Raw genomic sequence first — 19994 nt, 5'->3', positions numbered from 1 at the left:
TCCAGCCTAGGCCATTCTATGATTCTAATTAAGGAACAACAGCAGCCAACTCCAGCTAAGTCTCCACAGGCATCATGAAAGCAGTATCTGCACATGGACCAGTTCTGTCTGGGAGTGTAAACCCCTTTCCTTACAAAGTGCAGCTTCCCAGAACAAAAGTTGCAACTCAGTAGCTGAAACAAAATTTTAAATTAACAGGTTTTAAGCACTTTATATCTAGTGCAAAGTTAATGAAAAGAGGTTATAGTTCCAACATCAACTCTGGACATAAGTTGAAACATCAATTCTGATGCTTTTATCTACTTTTACTAGTGGAGATACTAAATATTAGCTATGAATTGAAGAAAGATGACTGGACTTCAAGGGAAGTTGCTACTTTCTTACTGATGGCCATTCTCAGCTACTTGAACAGCTCAAAAAAAACCAACCCAAAACCAAGCCCAAAATCCAAGCGATAACTTGCTTAAACTCTGACACTAAAATAGTGGTCGACCCTTCCAGAGTGTAAGTCAATTTAAACTGAGAAGAGATGTATATGCAATCAAGAACTGAGGATGAAATTGTACATTCAGGAGTCTGGCCACCTCATTGTAAACGAGGTTCTGCACCTACATCTATTCATCTTTGCATAGCTCTTGAAGAGACCAGAGTCTAAGTATGCATCACATCTAGATTTTAGAGTGGTCGAGTACAGGCGACATCACTTGCAGCATAAGCATGTCCACTTCATAAAACGTCTCTATAGCACCATTACCAAGTAACAAATAGTCCTGAAGCACAAATCATCCAGCATTTAAGGCAAATAATCTCACCATATGGTATTTTTACCTTCCTAGTTCTCTGCAGCCATATACAAGCCTTTTCTCTTCTTCTGTAAATGCACATGGTCACCTTCTACTTCAAGTTCTGCACTGCTGTATTTACTGTTCCCATAACTCACCACACTGCAAAGCCTTGAGGCAGACAGAAGAAATTACATCAGAGGCAAACTTCATCCCAAAGGGAAGCAATGCCTGCACTCACTATGTTGGTTGAATTTGTGCAACAACAACTCCAGCATGGGTCAGAAATGGGTAAGAAGCAGTTCAGCGCTCTACTTGTTAGAAAGGCTGCAAACACAGCACTAATATTGTTACACTGCTGTTAAAAAGACATTGTACACAATGCTTTTGATGTAAACTTCAGCACTGTAAGCAGTATTTACTGACAGACATTTACAGTAGTCCTACCAGCCTAATGCATTTATAGGCCACCGAGTTCTAAACTGATCATCTCAATGCGAGAATGACCTAATGACACCAGTGGAGCTCTAGGAAGCCAATCTGATTAGGTGTACAGCAAGTCCCAGAATGCCCTCCAGTGGAAGAGATGAACAAGTAATGACAGGCTCTCATTTCATGATCTGAAGGTAGGTCTCTTTTCTCTTGTGGTTTTGTTTGTTGTTTTTCTCTTGAACACAGTTTCTGCCAAATCAGCTAAACATGCTGAAAGGAACACAAATGCCTTTCACTGTATAACCCACCTCATGACTGTCTTGTAGTTTCCAGAAAGTCACAGCCAGGAGATCTCGCTTAATGCAAGATGTGCTGCTAGCCACAGCTCTGAGCTATCAGCTCTTACAGAAGGACATTCCCACCAGGTGGGAAGGATGTGAAAACAATAAACTAGTATTTTATGAACATGCAAGGAGCTCTATTGTTTGTTCAACTTCATCTCAGAAACAACACAAAATACTTACGGTAGAAGAAAAGGTACAGGGATTTGCCAAAAGATACATTTATACTCTGAGGATGAGATGTAAGTATTCAAAAAATTCTTAGACAGCTATTTAAGTGCTGCGCTTTACACAATAATACCACTGAGATGCAAAAGCTTTTTATTAGGTGAGAGATTAGCAAAATTCAGCACTTCCACTAATCATTATCTTTGATAAAGTCAGATGCCTAAAAACCTCTATTAGCTGGCTGGATATGCTAGATTTAGTTCTTGTTAGAACAACTACAATGCAACTTGTTAGAATAGATGCTTACACAAAGCTATGCTGAGGAAGTAAGAGTACACAGCCCAGCAGCCAGCAGTGGGGTAAGCAAAAGACCAAAATACAAGAGCACCACAAGATACCTCAGACACCACCATTCATAGAGTCCACGAGACACAAGATCAGAGAAAATACTAATTTGCATTTTTACGCTCTTGTCCACTTTAGCTTCTTAAAGCCATTATGTGCACCTCCTGTAAGATCATTGTACAGTAGCACCAACACTGGAAAGTCATCCTTTAGTTTCTAACACAAAGATGAATGGGAAACAGAGATTACCAAGAAGAGGAGAGAACAAACGCTGTTGTCATTGCTGGTGAAAGTTGCAGTGATTTAAGACAGAGCCCTTGCACACTGCTTCATGCAGAATGCAGGTGGCAGCATAAGCACACCAGTTTACAGCTTTGCCTCTGCATGAAGACCAGCCAAAATCTGTGACCTGGTGACAGTCAATGTTCAGTCTCACACACAAAGAGCTCCCTAGCAGAAAGGGAAAATATGGAGTCTTCCATAGTCAAAACACATGTCCTACAATACAGTCCAGCAGTGCCATAGCCCAGACTTTAACTCAGCTGACATACTACTAAAGCACCAGGGATTGTTCTATCACTGTTTTAGTTCACGTCACTACACACTCCAGCTGATTGCTGCATGTTGTTTAAGCATTACACTGGTCAGAGTCATCCTGCTCTAAGTGTTGCAAGACCAGTAGTACCAAAGTTGCTAGACAGGTTTTATATGTTCATACCTAAGTCTTTATTTCACACCAGCTTGCCAAAAACAAACTTCTGTTCTCACAAGTTCTGTTTCTCTGTTCTTCTCAGGAAGTAAGGTAAGTGGAAGCCTAAATTAATTTTTGTAGTGTAACTTTAAGTGCTAACCTTTGGACGGTCTTCCTTTTTCAAGGCTACTGCTTCCAGTTTTGCTTCATACTCCGCTTGTACTTGGTCTCTCTTCTTCAACACATTCTATGGTCAAGAGAAAAAAAAAAAAAAAGAGTTGTAGGGATACTCTTGCTCCTTCCACCCCCAGCCTCCAGGAAACTGCAAAGTGATACAGCTTAAGAACTAATTCAGCCTGAAGTCAGCCTTTCAGACTCACTTTGTCCTATTTTACAGAATTGAGGAAGTAGCTTTTAAAAACAAAGAGCACTTGCTCTCCAGCAGCTGTCAGGGTCAGATAACATTCAAGTTTTGGACAAGCTGGAGGCATGTAAGATAGAAGCTGTCATGTAACCACGAACATAGCCCTGACTAAGTAAATACAATTTATCAGTTGACTTATTATTAGCATGAAAAGGACATAAAAAGAAGCATCAAAGCTGTCAAAGAGTAGTGCAAAGCTTCCGGTATCCTCAAGCAGCAGACAGACAACAGCGTGGGCCAAGAGACAGGAAAGTACACAGAAGCTATTACATCTCTCTTCACTTGCAAAGCCTCCTTAAAGTCCTTTATAGCAGGCTGTTTACATTCTCGTATTAGAGAAAAAAAAAAAAGCTTTCCTTCTAGATGAGCTGGGAGGGTTTGGTTGTCAGTTTAATTTAAAAAAAAAAAAAATTAGGAAAAGCACAATTTAAGCGAAAAGCACTGAACTACCTGAGTGGGTTTCACAAGTAGTAAACTTTTATTGATAAGAGTATTCTCAGCATAGACGGCAAAAGATGCTACCCTTATCTTGTACTACATCCACGGTCAAGATCTCCTCTAAGGTTATACAATAGTCTTACAATACAAAAACAAGCATAGAAATTAGTCTTTTTAAGAATATATGACTAAAAATAATGCAGGTTTGTGTCTGTAAATAGTCATTTCAATTAAAGGAAGTAAATAGCTATTTTAACAGTTTCAGACAAGGCTAGTAAAGCGGGACTATTTATGTTCACTGCTGTCTATAGAAAACCTGTTTAAAAGAGTGGTTCTCTCTTGCCTAGATGAACTATCAGAGCTCTGTTTCTTATAAATGTACAAACCCTCCATCTATTAATCATTATCTTCCCCCTCCTCTCTGTTAAGCCAAGGGAAGAGCACCAGTGCAGTTGCTCTAGACTAGAGATAGAAGATATTGCAGTCAATATTCTTTCTTAATCTCAGTCCACGATACACGGAAATGGCACCCCATCCACAAAAATAGTGGCTATTTTGTTTTAGGAAAAAAAGGCAAACTGAAAAATTCACCTTCGAAAGCTCAGCTCTCCCTTTTGTCTCCCAATGGAGGAAAGCAAGCACGCCACTGGTCCTATTTGCTTGAAAAAATACAACACTCCCTTTCCTTTTGGAATTTAAGCAGCTATGTGGAATAGCCCTTAAGTCCTTGTGGTTACCAATGCAACAAAAGCTTGAGAGATTTTAACAAGTATTTCTACTTTGTATTCCCTCTTGAACCCAAGTCAACCAAAACTTCTCAGAAAAGCCACCACCTCCAGCAATTGCATTCAGCCTCCTGGAACCTGGAGTTAGTGCAGTACGCTGGATCTGTACCAGCAGTAGATATTGATTAACACGTATTGGCAGACTAGATTCAAAGGGCAGGTGTCTTATTTCTCCTTAAGTGCTTAAGTCCACCCATTGTGGACCACTTACAAGATGCTTCTGAATACAGCTTTAAGTATCCATCCACAGCTGACCTGTAAGTGATCAGAAACATATTGCTTTCCCTTTCCCTTGTCCCATATATGCGTAAGGAAATGTTTCCTCACATCTCCAGGCAATCTCTTCTAAGTTCTATACCAATGCATTAACTCTTCAGCAGCTCCTCAGAAAAGCTCTGTACCAAGTATCCCCAGACTTACCACAGCCCATGTAATACTTCCACTAGTTAAGACCCCAATTAGAAGAAAAAACAATTAAAGAATAAAAATAATTTTTAAAGTTGGAAGAAACCAAACAGAAAAACACTCATACACCACATTTCAGTTATCTGGAGACAGAACTAAACCACTGATCTCTACACACACAAGACTTAGCTTGTTCTCAGTGAGGCAGGTCCTTCCCCATTTCGTGTGTTTAGCTGAAATATTTCACTTTGGTCCCCATCTCTGAAGAAACTTCAAGAATTTGCCATCAGCCTCCTTTCTCAAGCTGCAGTCCTATGCCATTTGCACACCCCATAGCTTCCTACTACAACTAGATGTCAAAGAAGTACCTTTATTTACTGTTCTCCTTTAGAGAGACAGCTATTCATGTAGTGCTTGCTTTAAACATGCATTAAAAGTAACATCCAAGCACATAGCTGGGGATCACATAATCTGAGAAGCCATTCTGGCATTGTTAAGCATACAGAGTCCGCATAACATTAGTATCACCACTGAATTATGTAGAGCTGAGCTCACTCTCTGCACGTGCCACCCTGGGGAACATCAGCATACCACAAAAAATGTGGTACCACACATTTGCTGACAAGGGCCTCACGGCACCAAGATTCGATGTATCATCTTGCTATCTAATATATGGCCTATATTTCATAAAAGGTTTCTCCTAGATGCTATTAGCAAGCCTACAATGCCAGCCTCTCCTCACTTCTGTAGATCTTTCAAATGAACCCAGAGATGGGGCTTCCATGGAGTCAGACAAATTTGCCTGAACCAGAATCACTGGGCTTTGCCTCCATATGTGCACTTCTTTCAGGCTGCCCTCCTCAAGTACGAGACACTAAGGAGAACATTCATCTCTAATACAATAAAGAAAACCTGGCAGTTCTTACCCTGAAGAACATTCACCCAGCTAGAGACTAAAAATCACATTCCCATACCCATACCTGAAGTGCAGTCTGCAATAGAGAAAGCTACTGAGGTTGCATTGAACTCCTGGTACCTGAACACTTACCTTCTATCAAATACCCTGGTCCAAAAGCTGTGCTTTAATTTCACAAACAGAACCCACAGCAGCTGATGAATATAACCACACTGCTAGTGAAGAGGACAGCCCTTTCAGTAGAAAGCCTCCTGGCACTCCAGGAGTAGCCTCCTTTACAGTTACTCAGTTTCATGGAGTCTGGTAAGACAGTTCTGTAGCAGCTTACTGCAGAAATAGCAACAGACTGATATTTTCCAGCATAAGAAAGCCACATTTGGTATGAACTGAGAGATTTCAGTTTTGCTGTTTGGAAGGGAATGAAAATAGGAACAGTCTGCTTCAGCTAGCAATAGTTTTTATTCTTGATTTTCAGAGAGAATAAAGCTAATAAGATGCCTAATCTGGACCCTAAGCAGCACAATACTTATCCGCCATTAACTGCTAATTTGCAAGTGTGATTTCTAGATCCAACTAGTTCCAAAGCACCAACACAATGAGAACATTCAGATCATTACCAGAAAAAAACTGACATGAAGAGCAAGTCTTTTAGGGCACTAGAAAGTCAACAGTCTAAAAGTTAAGCTAAAAAGCAAGCATTTCTTCAGCTGAAGAGGTACTTCAGACAGTTAAACACCACTTACCACAGGGAGAGCTGCATTAAAGACTCACAGATAGACTACCTGTTGGCTTGGAGATTGCACTTAGTGTCTGCCACCATCTGACAAGATATGTTTTAGGACGAGGCTGTCTGCAGGCCAAAAGGTAGTCTAGCTGCAAGTCTTTAATGCTGCTCTTCCTGTGGTGAGTAGTGTGTAACTGTCTGAAGTACCTCTTAAGCTGAAGAAACCCCAGCTTTTAGCTTAAAAGAAAAAAAACACAAAACAAACAACTTTGCTCTGAGAACATTTGTAAAAAGCACCTCTCACAACTCCGCTTGCCACTTTAGATGCCATCTCCAGCAGGCCATGGCATTTGTAGCATCAAAAGTCAAATGTTCGGGGCTAAAAGCTTTAACGACTAGCCTCATGTTCCCTTTATTTGTAAGCAATCACAGAGACCCCTTCCTACAGAATCAGAATAAGGTGAAGTCTGAACATTCTGGGTCAAGGCTTCCAGTGACAGCTCAGAGTGTTCCAGCAATACTTGGTGTTAACAGGCCTGTAAAGAAAACGCTCCTCGTTTATGCTGGGGTCAATATCATGACTACAAAAGCAAAGAGTATACTCAAGGAACCAGCGCTAAGCCTTCTGGAAGAATACTTCAGCCAGGCAAGACAGAAGCCGTACACCTAGCCATCTGAAGCTGGAAGAAGAAACCTGCAGCTGAGTGTTTCAGTTCTCAGTGCGAGAACTATAAAATGACTAAGATTGAACACGGTAGTCCTTCTCTGTCTTATACTGTAGATTTACAACAGGCTATTAGGTCTCTGAAGGAGTGCATACTATAGTCTTGTAATGGTTGTTCTGACTGGAAAGTCATCAGAATGAATTTGTCTGTTAGTACCCTATAGAGGGATTACTAACATACTGTACCATGCACATGTGGTGAAAACCTCTAACAGCCGTCTTAAGAGTCTTTGGTTTCAGTTTTTAGTGCAGTTAGCAATTATTTTTGCATGCAACAGGATTGACTTATCAATGTTTCTCTAAGAGAGTAAAAGCTACACTAAGGTAGCTTTTTTTTACATCTGCATAAGCAGTACAATATCAAGTTCTTAGAGAGATTAAGATTCACAAAACAACGTCCTTAAGCAGTTAGTTGGCATGCAGAACTTAGTGGTTCCAAAGATGACATGGTTTGAAAAAGAGCCATCCAACCCTGCTACATATAAGTGACAGAATCTGTTAATGCTACCTTTACTACAGGGCCAGACACAGACCCAGTAGCAAAGAGCCGAGCCACGACTGACTTTCTACTAATTCAAAGGGAAGATTCTAGGCAGCCACAGAATGTCTACTATAGAGCACCACCCAGCCCTCTGAAGGAGCAACTCTTCAATACTCTTGCGTGCACCTCATTACCAACCTTAGTTTGACTGAATAGCAGAGCAGATAATGCTACTAGCGCAGTACCCTGCTACTAAACATAACTAGTTTTGCATTGATTATGAAAACATCCTCCTACCTAATGTATTGTTTACTTTCCCACTTTTCCCACCACCAGCCTTCTCACTGTTAGAAAGAACTTGCTGATCATTCCACGCAAATGAGATGACAGCATCTTCTGCCACAGGACTCTGTACCTTCATTGACTCTGAGTACAACATATATTCCCTAAGCACAGGCAGGAAGTCTTCTGTCATGTCTTCACTGAGTTCTTCAAGAGCTGTGCAGCAGTTTCCAATACAGGCAGACACCCCTTCCAGTGGCTCCGATAGCTCAACCTCCATCCCTCCCCAGGTTGAATAAACAGGTCCATATTCTCGAAGTTCCACCAAGTATTCTGCAAGAGGCAGATGAAAAAGATTAACAGAGTAGGAGTGAGGCACAAGCATCTGCAGACACACCAAAAAGGAGAAAATATGCACCAAGCTTGGCAAACATTAACTCCCCCCAAGATTCAAGTCTTGTATTGTGTTAGCATCTTAACAGATTGAGCTCTATGGCTACACAAGTGACAGGTCCAAGTCACCTCCTGCCTAACTGACCATTCCTACAAGCTTCCAATACAAAGACACCTGCATCTGTGCAGTATTCAAAGCCATTTTTCTTAAACATATGTAAATCTTGGCTCTGCTAAGACAGGTCTGTAGAGGTTATCTACATCTATGAATTCCATCTGTACTCCTCCAGATGGAATCTACACGCTTTTCTTCCTCCTAAAAGTCTTTCCAGAAATAACTCTAGTAAGAAAGTCAGTTGGTATGACAAGAACAACTTAAAATATTCGGGGACTTGAGCTAATATAAAATACTGTGCTAGGCTTTAAACCTGTTTTAAATGTGCAAGAGGCAGTAGATTTTGTTCTCTGTGTGTGGTTCATTACAGGCCATTAACATAAGTTGTCTTGTTCATGCCATCAGCTAGAACGAGATGCAGACCTAAGCATTATGATAGAGCACCTTGTGTCCTTACCCAACTGCTCCTTGATAATTCGTTGTGCTATTCTGTCAATGGTACCAAGCTTTAGAGAGAATGTGTCTAGATACTCCCCAATGGCTGCAAACTCCAAAGGCCGACTTCTTAATTTGTAGCCTCCTGTGACATATTTGACAGATTCCCCCACCTTTGACAGTAATGCCATTCCTTGCTTTTTGTAGGCATTAAGATCCTAGGAAGTTAAAAAAAAAACAACAAAAAAAATACATAGTTCAGAAATATTTCACTTGCATAGTGGAAGGTGAATACAGAGAAGGATACATTTCAGTCAAGATCAAATTTTGGGAAGACAAGAAGTTACATGTGACATAGTCTTATATAACACCTCATTTTTGTACAAGTTGTACAGTTAAGCACAGTTTCAAGACTACTTCTAGATGGGATTAAACTATCCAGGAGAATAGTACACTCTAAACCACTAACTGGTCCAGCTTTGCACATGGCCAGACCTTCCTATATTCCTGTACTTTCACCAGGGAAGTAGTGATATTATCATCTCACCAATACTATTAATTCCATTCATCCACACATACTTTTAAGACACAGTTCACAATGTTAGTATTATGCAAATTCACCAGTTGGCTCTGATGACCTAGTACAGAGCTATATAACGCATATTTATTTTGTCAGCAGCCTCCTCACACCAGCTGTACAGTCAGATAGAGGAAGGCCACATCCAGAAAGAGCACAGCATGGAGAGACTAGCACAACTCTCCTGCAACACAAGACTACAGCTCAGGTTGGGTCCAATGCAGCCATGTTGCCTGCATAGAAAGCTTGAAATCTCCTTGCCAGTGCTTTACATGTCAGCATAAATTAACACTCAGACAACCTATGTTAACAAGGTTGTTTACCTACAATCTTCATGGGATTTCACCTCCAGAGAAAAAAAAAAAAGTTTCTTTTCTTAGCCAAACTTCCAATCATTTTGCATTTTACTCCTTCCAGAGGGTGTCACTATTCAACATCTTAGAACAGGATAAAGAGCACTAACTAGATTAGGCTGTGTAGCCTGAGAAAGGGATGCTTTCAAACCAATTAGGCATGTAGAGGTGAAGACATGGTATTACAGACTAGACTAAGAGCTTCAGTGTTCTTAAAAAAAACAAACAGTCATCTTCAAAACACGTACTATGGTATTCTTTCCAAGTACTTACGCATAAGACAAATGTAAGTCAAACTAAGAGAACTTGACATCTTAGCAGCTATTATAATTTTGAATTACGTTTGCATTTAAATGCAGTGGTTCACTGACTCTTGCGTTCTGCCTGTCCTAAGCACTATCTGCAAGCAGGCATCAAAGACTTTTTAACTTAAAATTATTCACTCACTCTCTCAGGCATTCTGGTGTATTGCTGGTTCAAACAGGAAACAAGAAGAAAGGTTAGTTTCTCTTTTTCAACCAGGAGGTGGTCTCATGACTTTCTGCAGTAACTAAAATCTGAAGTCATAACACACTGAAATGACACCTCACAGCTACAATACATCAAGTTCCAACACGAGAGACAGCCAGAAAAAACACATATCCTTTTCCCTCAGCCTCCCTGGATGCTCTGTATTCTCAAAGCAAGCCCTTCCTGGTGCCGATGATAAGTCCCTCACTATTCATTTTATAGGGGTGGGAGAACAGGACTAAGTAGCTAAGAAAGTTGCATCATGCTTTGACAACTGAAAAGCAGAACAAAGCTATCTGACATTTAACTATCAATTAACAAATTCTGCACTTCTAGCTTATTTCAGTAGTTCAGCGTTAAGGGGAAATAAAAAGGAACTGGAGATTGAGTCTCACATTACCAGCTATCAGAGCTCAGATTAAGTGTCACATTTGGGTGAGCTAGTGTAAATTGACATTGGAAAGACGTGCTTTTACAGCTCTTCTCCTCTATCAGGTAAAACTCAAGCATGACTGTAGGTCCCCTTAGTCTTATTTAAAACAAAGTTCAAAAAACAGTCAGAGAAAACAGCAGTGTTGCTGGAAAAGTCACGCAGAAGCTGAGCATAAAGTTGTTGACTGAGAACAAACAAGTATGAGGTCTTTCTGCTTAGTTTTGAGGGCAACAAGTGCAGGCAGTATAAAAGGCACAGACAAGTAAAAAACTTGCAAGTTTTTGTTTAAGAGATCTCTCCTCCTCCACAAAAGAGGATTTTACAAAGCCTACAGTCTTCTAAATTCTCTTGCATCAGAGCAGTATGTTCTAGACACAGAGATAAAAACCAAGCAGGTCTGGAGAACTGAATCTGTAAATCTGCAGCTATCCTGCCCTTCGAGCAAAGGGAACCCATACAGTTGTCACACACAGGTGTCTATCATACACAACTCTGATATTTGAGGGAAAGTTCTGACCTGTACATGTAGTTTTACTAGTGCTTTTTTACCTTCATTTCAAGAGAGATGGCAAAGTTGCCTGTTCTGTTGTCCCTGTCAACAACTATGCTTGGAAGTTACAGGCTTACCTTGGCTGTGAGAAACACATTGAAGTGCTCATTAAAAGAAAGCACCGGGTGGTCAGTTATTCTCTTCAAGAATTTGTCTAATGCTTTCCTCCTTGTCTCCACGAACTCTTCTGAAAAGCGATCGACAACACCCTTCACCACAAATTTCTCAGGAAGAGGCTGTCAGAGACAAGCAAAATACACAAGATTCAAAACCCCAAAAACTTGCCTTCTGCTGTTTGGAAACATACAAATCAATCAACCTCCAGTCTTCAGAGGAATTGAAATGTTATGTTTGCTGACAGGAACCATATATTAGATAGGATTCAAGCCCTGCTCTGAATTACCCTTTAGTTGGTCTGTCCTAACACTAGCTATTCTACTGAGTGGCTTCAGCTGAGAGCCCCACACCAGTGAAGCCCAAACAATGCTCACACTAAGTACTCCTAGTACAGCTTAAGGCATTCTGCCCTACTGCTGTCCAGGTCCAAGCTTCAGCTCTAAAGGAGATGTCACCAGAGCTGTACACTATTCACTCCAGCAACACGCACACACATCCCCCAACGTTGAGGCAAGGCTGCTCAGTCCAAGGAAGTTCAGAAGATTTAGTAATTCTACTTAGTCATCTCTGCTGCATCCCTGCTTCCCATTCTGAACAACTCAGAGCTCCTAGGCAGTGAGGAGCCGCTAAGCGTTAGCAATAGCACTACACTGATTGAAGACAGACAAGTAGGCTTGACACACCAAATCGTCAAGTAGTCCAGGCTTGAGCCTTTCTGACACTTGCACACCATCATCTATCAACCTACCTTCCTCAGCATGTTTAAGTGACAAAGGTCTGCCAATATATTTACTCTTCCACTTTACTCCTATTCCAGCTCCACCAGTTTACCTCCATAGTACAGCTTAACATGCCTCCAGACTTCCTAGTTCTACAGTCCCTGCTGTTAAGGGTCCAGACTTCAAAATGTCACTGCAGATGGAAGATAACTGTTTAACCTTCAGCATGGTTAGTATCACCTCTACCACCAAATCTGCTTTTGTTCTCGCTGGACAGCATGGACTCCAAGATCAATACTAGTTTTTAAATTGTGCTTTGCATTTTATTCTTGTGAAACAGTCCACCCAGGCAGATAATCTGCTTACTCTCAGGCAAGCAATAACAACTGTTTTCACCCAATTCAGGAATCAGGGTTCTCCTTTGCAAACAGTCTTTGTCACCTGAGACCTGTGACAAAAGTAATTCAAAGAAAAAAATAAAGTGTATGCATATGCTTTTCCCACCATACTCTAGCTTATGTGAGATGTACATGAAGAATACACCTTCAAAAAAAAAAAAAACACCAAAAAACAACAACCAAACAAAAAAACTACCAACCACACAGCCAGTACGACTTAGCTGCAACACAGCTACATTTTGACCACGATATTTAATCCTTATAATTTGAGACTTATTATGCTTAAGATTCAGATCACTTATTCCAGTTAAGCCAGTGTAAGGAACACTCTAATTAAGACTTCTTCAGAAGAACAATGCTCAGTGCAGTATCCTTCAGCGAGAAAAGAAACCCTCCTTCCTTGCTTTGTAAACTTTAGCTGGGGCTCTATAGCATCACCTCAGCACCACATGCAGGAGGAAAAGTACCAGCTGGAAGACTATTTTAAAGAACCCTAGTTTCACCAAGCACATACAAACTGGCACTGAATAATCAGTAAAGTTTGAGCATGAGACCCACAGGAGCGTGCACTTCTATTACAGAGACTTCTGTCCTTTAACCTGGCTAGAGGAGCAGTTACAGTCCTTTACATTTTAGGCTTTTGGAGGTCCATCCCAAATCATCAGTATACACAGCTAGCAACTGATATTCTGCTTTAGCTGTGTGTTACTTGTCTACGTTAAAGTCTTCTATCTTAACAGTCTACTTTTCCCTGCTGTGGTATGTGAGGAGAGTTTACTGTAGTCAGAAACAGCTTAAATATCCAAATATCACCACACAAAGAAAAGTGTCTTGGCCATCATAGGTTTATCCTTCTAGTCTAGAGACAGGTGTGCTGGCATATTTACTGTTTGTTGAAAGAGCAGATTAGAATAAAGTCTCAGATGATTTTAGAACAAGGTAAAAATCAGTCACCAAAGAAATGAAAAGGAACTCATATTTAGTTTAGTTTGGGCTCTTAAGCGTATGCTATCATGACTCATTGCACTGAGAAGATACATCATTTGTTACAGAAAGATTTTAGGGACAGTCACTATACCAAGATTAGGAAAACAACCGCCTTTTCGTATTTTGTTAGATAGAAAGCCTTCAGGGATATTTTATCTCCAGTTAGAAATACAGATACTCTTCAATTGGCTTGAAACATCCTTTCAGAACACACCTGAGTCACAGTGCACCTGAAATTGCTTTTGCTTCTATTCCTCATCTACTTCTAGGCAATAAAAACATAAAGCGTTCAGCAATTTTGCCACCATACCACTGCATGGAGGAGATGAATAGGAAACTCCATAACTGGAAACTTGTCCATAAAACAGAAAAATAGGGCAGCCCATCCTTATGCTTCCAGGTTTTGCAAGAGAGGCACTTAAAGAGATTGCCTTGTTCTGCAGCTGGTTTCATGTCCAGTATTAGAGTCAGTTGTGCCACATTTGTCCTTCTGTATGAAATGAATTTCAGGCCACAGAAGAGCAGCTTGATTCCCTGGCTGTAACTCACCTACTACTAGACTGTTATTTACTGCCTTGAAGTCTTTGGCAAGCTTGTTAATACTCCCAAGAATCTGTAGAAGCTTAATCTTCAGAGTTCCAGCTGTTCAGAGAACAGGGAGAGAGAAAAGAGGGTCTGGGCAGCTAACACATTAATCTTACACCTCCACTTTCCCCCAGCAAGCTCACTTTCTCTTCTTCCTACTCCTCAGTAAACATATTTGCTGGCAGCTAGTGGTGTCACATGATTTTGTGAAGTACTTCTTATCTTTGAGAGACTGAGCTATTATTTCACTTCGAGGAAAGTCCCAGAGTAATTAAGGACTTAAATAGCTGAATAGAACTGAATCCTTCTCATATAGCCTAGTCCTTGCTCAGGGAGGGAGAGTAGAAACTTCTTCTCCATCTCAGATGGGTAAGCTAAGGCATGGTAGCAGTCTTGATACTTCCCCACAATTCACCTCCTACGGTTCTTTTTTAATTTCTTTATTAAAAGAGCTGATGGTGGTGACCTCACAGGCTTCCTACCTAATCAGATTTTCTACAGCATGAGAAAGACTGCCGAAGACCAAGCTCTTCCTATCACAAAAGGTGGTCAGACTACAAGCTTCAGTGATCAGAAAGGATACAGTAGTTTAGCTAGTCTCAGTAACTAAATCTCTGTCTACCGAAGGTATGCAACAGCTACCAAGCCAGAGGCCAAGTCTGTGCTAATAAATGTTAGCACATATAAAATCAGCTCAAGAGGCCATTTCAAAAACCGAGACTAGGACTCAGATACTCACAAATCTAGATGTAATAATTCAGCAAACAGATGAAGCATATTTCACTTACGCCACAACAAATGCAGTCATTGAGCATATTGCCTTACAGGAGGCTGTAAAAGCTCTCTTCTTGGGTGTGCGACCCAAGTAAAGTTTAAGCTTCATAATCATTCAAGAATGGGAAACTCTTCCCATTCCACTAAAAGAGAATTAAATATAATATGTAAATCTAAATATTAGAAGAGAATGAAGTACTGTATTTAAATCTACAAAGACATATCACCAAAACATCACCCTTTGAAAACAGATATAGAACTCTCCTTAATAGCAGATTCTTGCTTACTACCTACGGGAATGAGATGCGTTGGCTGAGACTCTTCCAGCTTGTTTCTCAACCAGTCGAAGTCTTGGTACCGCCGGCGAACAGAATACTCTGGCAAATCAAACTCTGCTCGTGTGGTCTGGAAAAGAACATGACATGCTTAGTGTGCAGCAAAACCTCTCACTCCAGAGCTTAGCAGTAAATGCAGTACAGCCATCACTGGCAAGAGTGAGGCCAGACAAGCCTTGCGTTGAGACTCCAATCCCAAAATCATGTTTGCAGCCAGAATGAGAAAGCAATCCTCTGGAAGGAGTCTGTGGAGAGGAGAGTACTCCACATCACATTAACCTCTTGGCAGTTACAAGTTAGCATGGAAGACTGTATAAAAGCTTCATTCTAAGGATGAGGCCATCAAGAATTAAAAGCAATGGTATTTAATGACTCATTTATTCTATTACATGCATTATCCATAGGTGAAAAAACATTCCACCGCTGCCTTGTATTCCAGAAGTAACAAGCTTATTACACTCCTTCCAGGTTAAAAGACCAACACATAAGAGATTGCTGGGTTTACCAAGGAACGGTTTGTGCTGGTTTCTGAGAGGAAAAAACAAGTTTGTCTATGTTAAGTTCACGTATGCCATATCAGTACGTTACATTAAATCTTTAAAGTTTTCATTCTTTAGGGCAAGGAGTTAAACCTGGAATTCCAAGATTGAGACAGAAGGTAAACATGCAGTGAAACTCCTGGCAAATATTTTGTACAGTCCTCAAGCAGTCCATATGCTGGACAGGTGACTGTGTGGGGCTGCTTGCACAGCACATATTGCGACTGCCTAAAAGCACTAATGAAACTGCACACCAACTAGGAGTCTGGTATTGTGATTGCTAACTGGAAGGTAGATGGCCTTTATCTTTACGTCCCACTGCAATGCACAGCTCACAAAGAAGCCCAGAAAGCAATACTTAAATTATTTGCAGCATTTTGCAATGAAAGTGATGCTGCAGCACAAGCACGCTATATGCCTACAGCTAGACATGAAAATCGCTGCACTCTGGAGAATGCACCAGCTCTACTACCTTTGAGCTAGCACTGAATCCAGCACTAGGCTGCTTTGCTACTGCTACTACTACAACAGCCTGGTGAATTCCAGCAGAGATTTTATATTTACTTCCAGACTCAGAGCAACTGCCCCATCTTTGGAAAAAGCCACGTAATAGCCTTTAAATACAATCCACCTCTTCAATTGCTCTCTGGATGACTCCAGCTCTTCAGTTACTGCACATTACTCCCACCAATGCCCACTAGAGATCCTATCCAAGTTCCATACCAAAAATCACTTTCTCCAGAGAAGTTAGCAACCTTAACACACTATCCACAGAACATTAGCTCTAGCATGCTATAAACAGCATGCTAAAGCAGTGTTATGTATGAATTGGCTTGGTTCCACAAAAGGAAGGAATAGAGAGACAGAAGAAAAAGTAATCAAGCTCACCTCCTCTCTCCTTTGATCTGCTACCTCTGGTAAGAAATACACATGTTAGTCCATGGACTAATATAATCAATGCTCACCAATGGAGTGCTTGTGTTCATAGATGAGGAAATACCAAGACAGATATCCACCGCAGATTTCTGCTTTACTCAGCTACACCTCAGAGTAACACCAGTTTATTTAACACTATATATGAAATTTCTGAGCTTTCATATGAATCATTTTCACTTGTTTTGAGTAAGGGACTGAGCGGCATTATGCTAAACAAGAAAATTCACACCCATAGACATCATCAGCCCTCATCAGCCAGTAGTGCTGACTGCTTTGCTCTGTTAGTAGATCAGTTACACCTCAGCCTTGCAGGAGATGACCTGAAAAAAAAAAAACAACACAACCCACAAACCACCCAAAACAAATAAACAAGAAAAATCCCGTATTGACTTAGTAGCAGGGAGAGCTTTTGTGAGCTGTCACTGGGCAAAAGCCTCTTAAAAGAGATCAAACAGTGAGTGAATGAAAGTAATCAGGATGTATACACAGTACAGTGTCTTATCGTGTAGTATGAGGATGAAAGTGAAGTCTCACATCTGTTAGCACCGAGAGTCTTATTAACCAGGATTCTCCTAACAGTTAAGAAAAACTGTATAGGTACTATTTAGTCTAGCAGTAGGAAAGCAGGGTAAGTTCCAGGGCACAAACTTTATATTAGTTATCATTCATCTCTAGTAAATTGATCCTCCTGCCTTTACATCACAAAAAGATTTGCAGTTTCCCCATGTTATCAGGTTTTGCTCCTCAGAGGGCAGCAGACGAAGACGCATCATAGTCATCAGTATTTGAGTGTTTGCTGCACAGACTGTCAAATCTAGACAGCAAATAAGCTTTTCAAAGACTATTTGGACAGAACACAAGGGCTCTTCAAGGTTTTAATGACACCTCACTAGCACTGAGAATTTGTATCTCATATCAAACCGCACATTAGCTTAGCACAAGTTATTTTTTCCAGACTGCACACAAAAGGGAAGAGGGTCTTGTCACTGTCCAGGGACAGCAAGTAAAATTCCTGTGGTTTTGACACAACTGATTTCCTCCTGCTTTCTTAATAGTATCTATAAATCTGTTCTTGCAAGGACATGTGTTTCTCCCAAACAAAGGTAAGAAACTCATGTGGCAGACCTCAACCTCCCAAAAATAACGGGAAACACACTTCCAAGGATTTACTGAAGACTCCAGCACAGTTCCACTAACTCATCACTGCAGTACTCTGGGCTCAGTTTTACTTACTGGAAAGCAGGCAGGGTTACAGACAGTTTTGCCTCTGTTGTGGGAATAGTTTTAACCTGAAGCAATATTAAGGCAATCACCAGGTCTTGGTCTTGTGTAAGATTTTTGTCTTTCCTGCAAGGAGTTAGCAGTCAAACCTAAAGCGAGCCTGTGATGAATACACGGAAGTATTTTTGTACTCGTAGTCTCTTACTCGCCACATCTGATTAGGGACTCCCCTCTGTGTTACTATTTCAGCTGGGGCAAAGTTTTCAACTAGAAAAAAATGAGAAAGGCAGAGAGGGGAAGGGAGCACGTTTGGTGTTCTTAGCAGTTCATCGTTCTGTTTTCCTCAAATAGTTTAGCCTACCTGAAGATGAGATTATACCTGCTCCTTTCTAGGCATCAAGCTGTTTCATGTGCTCAGGTAATCAGTCAATGCATACACTGGAAGCAGGACGATAAGGGTGAGGAAAAAACCAAACAAGACCTCTACTTCAGCGCTGAATGCTTTGAAAGCCTCTCCCCTCAAGACTGCTGGGCAACCACATGACTCTGAGGAATGGCACACAGCTGCTCAGATCTCCACAGGTAAAGGCACAGAAGCAGTCTCCCTCCCCTAAAGAGTACAGAAGTGAAGCTTGAAGTACACTTATGTTTCCCTCAGGAGATATGACTACATAACACAAGGGTAAACTTTAAGTTCCACCTCTTTCCTCAGAAAGATCTGCTTCATAAAATCCCTCTAGAGCGCACATCAGTCTAAAGAGCACAAAGCTGTATTATCAAGAACACCCAAGACACTTCAATCATCACAGCCAAGATCAATTAACCTCCAGCACAATTTTCACTCACGTTTTTGGTTTCATTAGCCTCCCTGCGTAAGAAACTGTTGTTAGCAAGCAGAAATCAGTTTATTCAAGTGCCTGGGTCTGAATCACTGCCCTCATTGTTTTGGGGATTCCCACCACATTCTTCAAATGCACTCATCCAGAAGACAGGCTGGGGAATGCTACCTGGCTCTCACTAGGAAGCAGAGAGAGCAGCACAAGCAGGACCAAGTTTTGGACCTAATACTTTGAACCCTTTCCTTAGGCATGACCACCTGCTGGCAAAGGTATCAAGAAAAGAGAAGTCTGGGGTATACCACAAGACTTTTTTTTTTTTTCTTTTTTTTTGCTGCTATGATGAAGGACCTTTCTAAAGAAAGGAAAAAAAACCAGAACACCCACATGTCAAAATAAAGGATGTGGTCAGGTTACACTTTTGCCTACAGTGGTGTCCAGCCACAGCCATGAGCACACATTGCAGCACTAGCAGTTGCATTCCCCCATTCCACATAGTGATGCTGCTTTTCACAGCAGGCAAGTCTTCAGCATAACTCATTCTAGGTCCTATGCTTATCCAAACCTTTGAGGTTCCAGCAGCATTCTTCACTGGAGAAAATAAAAAAAGCAGCCATCTCAGCAAGAATAAGCCATACGATTAACACTGCTAGTCTTACAAACAGTCTTTTTTTTTTTCTTTTAAACAATAGCAGACAATGCTAGAGGTGCTGACCCTAGGGGTTAGCCAGAAGCTTACAAGAATAAATCAAAAGAGGTGAGGCTTTCACGGTGATAAGAACAGACCATGCACTGTTTCGCAATAGCATTGTAATGCTATGATACAGCAGATTTATGTGCTACATTGAGATCCTGAATAAAACAAGTATTAACAGACAGCCAGCTGGGCAAAATCGGAAGTACAGGATAATGGTTTTTTAAACCTAAAAAATACTTTAACCATGTTCCAGAGTTGTTCTTTATGAAGGAAAAGTACCTTTCTACGAACGCAGGTTTCCAAGCTAAGGCACATTATTAGGGTGTCACTTTGCACAGATCCTTTATCTTGACAGAATAAAGTCTAATTTAAGGGAGAAACAACTTTAGCCAATCCTAGCCATTTGCCTGTGGAAAGTTGCATCTCAGTTTGTGCTTTCTGTTCCTTCTGATCGTGTAAGAGCTGATCGCTAAGTTGCTCCAGTTAGAAAAAAGTTTCCTACGATACTTTTTAGCATTTTCTAGTAGCTAAAATATAGCATTTCTT

At 40.9% G+C, this 19994-nt stretch overlaps 1 protein-coding gene across 1 annotated transcript in view; it reads right to left on the bottom strand.

The window, feature by feature from the left end:
• Positions 1-2185: 2185 nt before the first annotated feature.
• The window catches only part of SNX30 (sorting nexin family member 30), a gene marked incomplete at its 5' end in the record, with an annotated part of 36727 nt that continues 18918 nt past the window's right edge, over positions 2186-19994 (bottom strand). The window contains 6 exons of the mRNA XM_009879159.1: positions 2186-2284; positions 2920-3006; positions 8072-8271; positions 8904-9099; positions 11382-11540; positions 15179-15289. Of these exons, the coding sequence (XP_009877461.1) occupies positions 2186-2284; positions 2920-3006; positions 8072-8271; positions 8904-9099; positions 11382-11540; positions 15179-15289 (852 nt within the window). The remainder of the gene's footprint in view (positions 2285-2919; positions 3007-8071; positions 8272-8903; positions 9100-11381; positions 11541-15178; positions 15290-19994) is intronic.

This window comes from Apaloderma vittatum, unplaced genomic scaffold (genome assembly GCF_000703405.1).
Source record: "Apaloderma vittatum isolate BGI_N311 unplaced genomic scaffold, ASM70340v1 scaffold39171, whole genome shotgun sequence".
Lineage (NCBI taxonomy): Eukaryota > Metazoa > Chordata > Aves > Trogoniformes > Trogonidae > Apaloderma > Apaloderma vittatum.
This window is presented reverse-complemented; position numbering and strand designations above follow the sequence as displayed.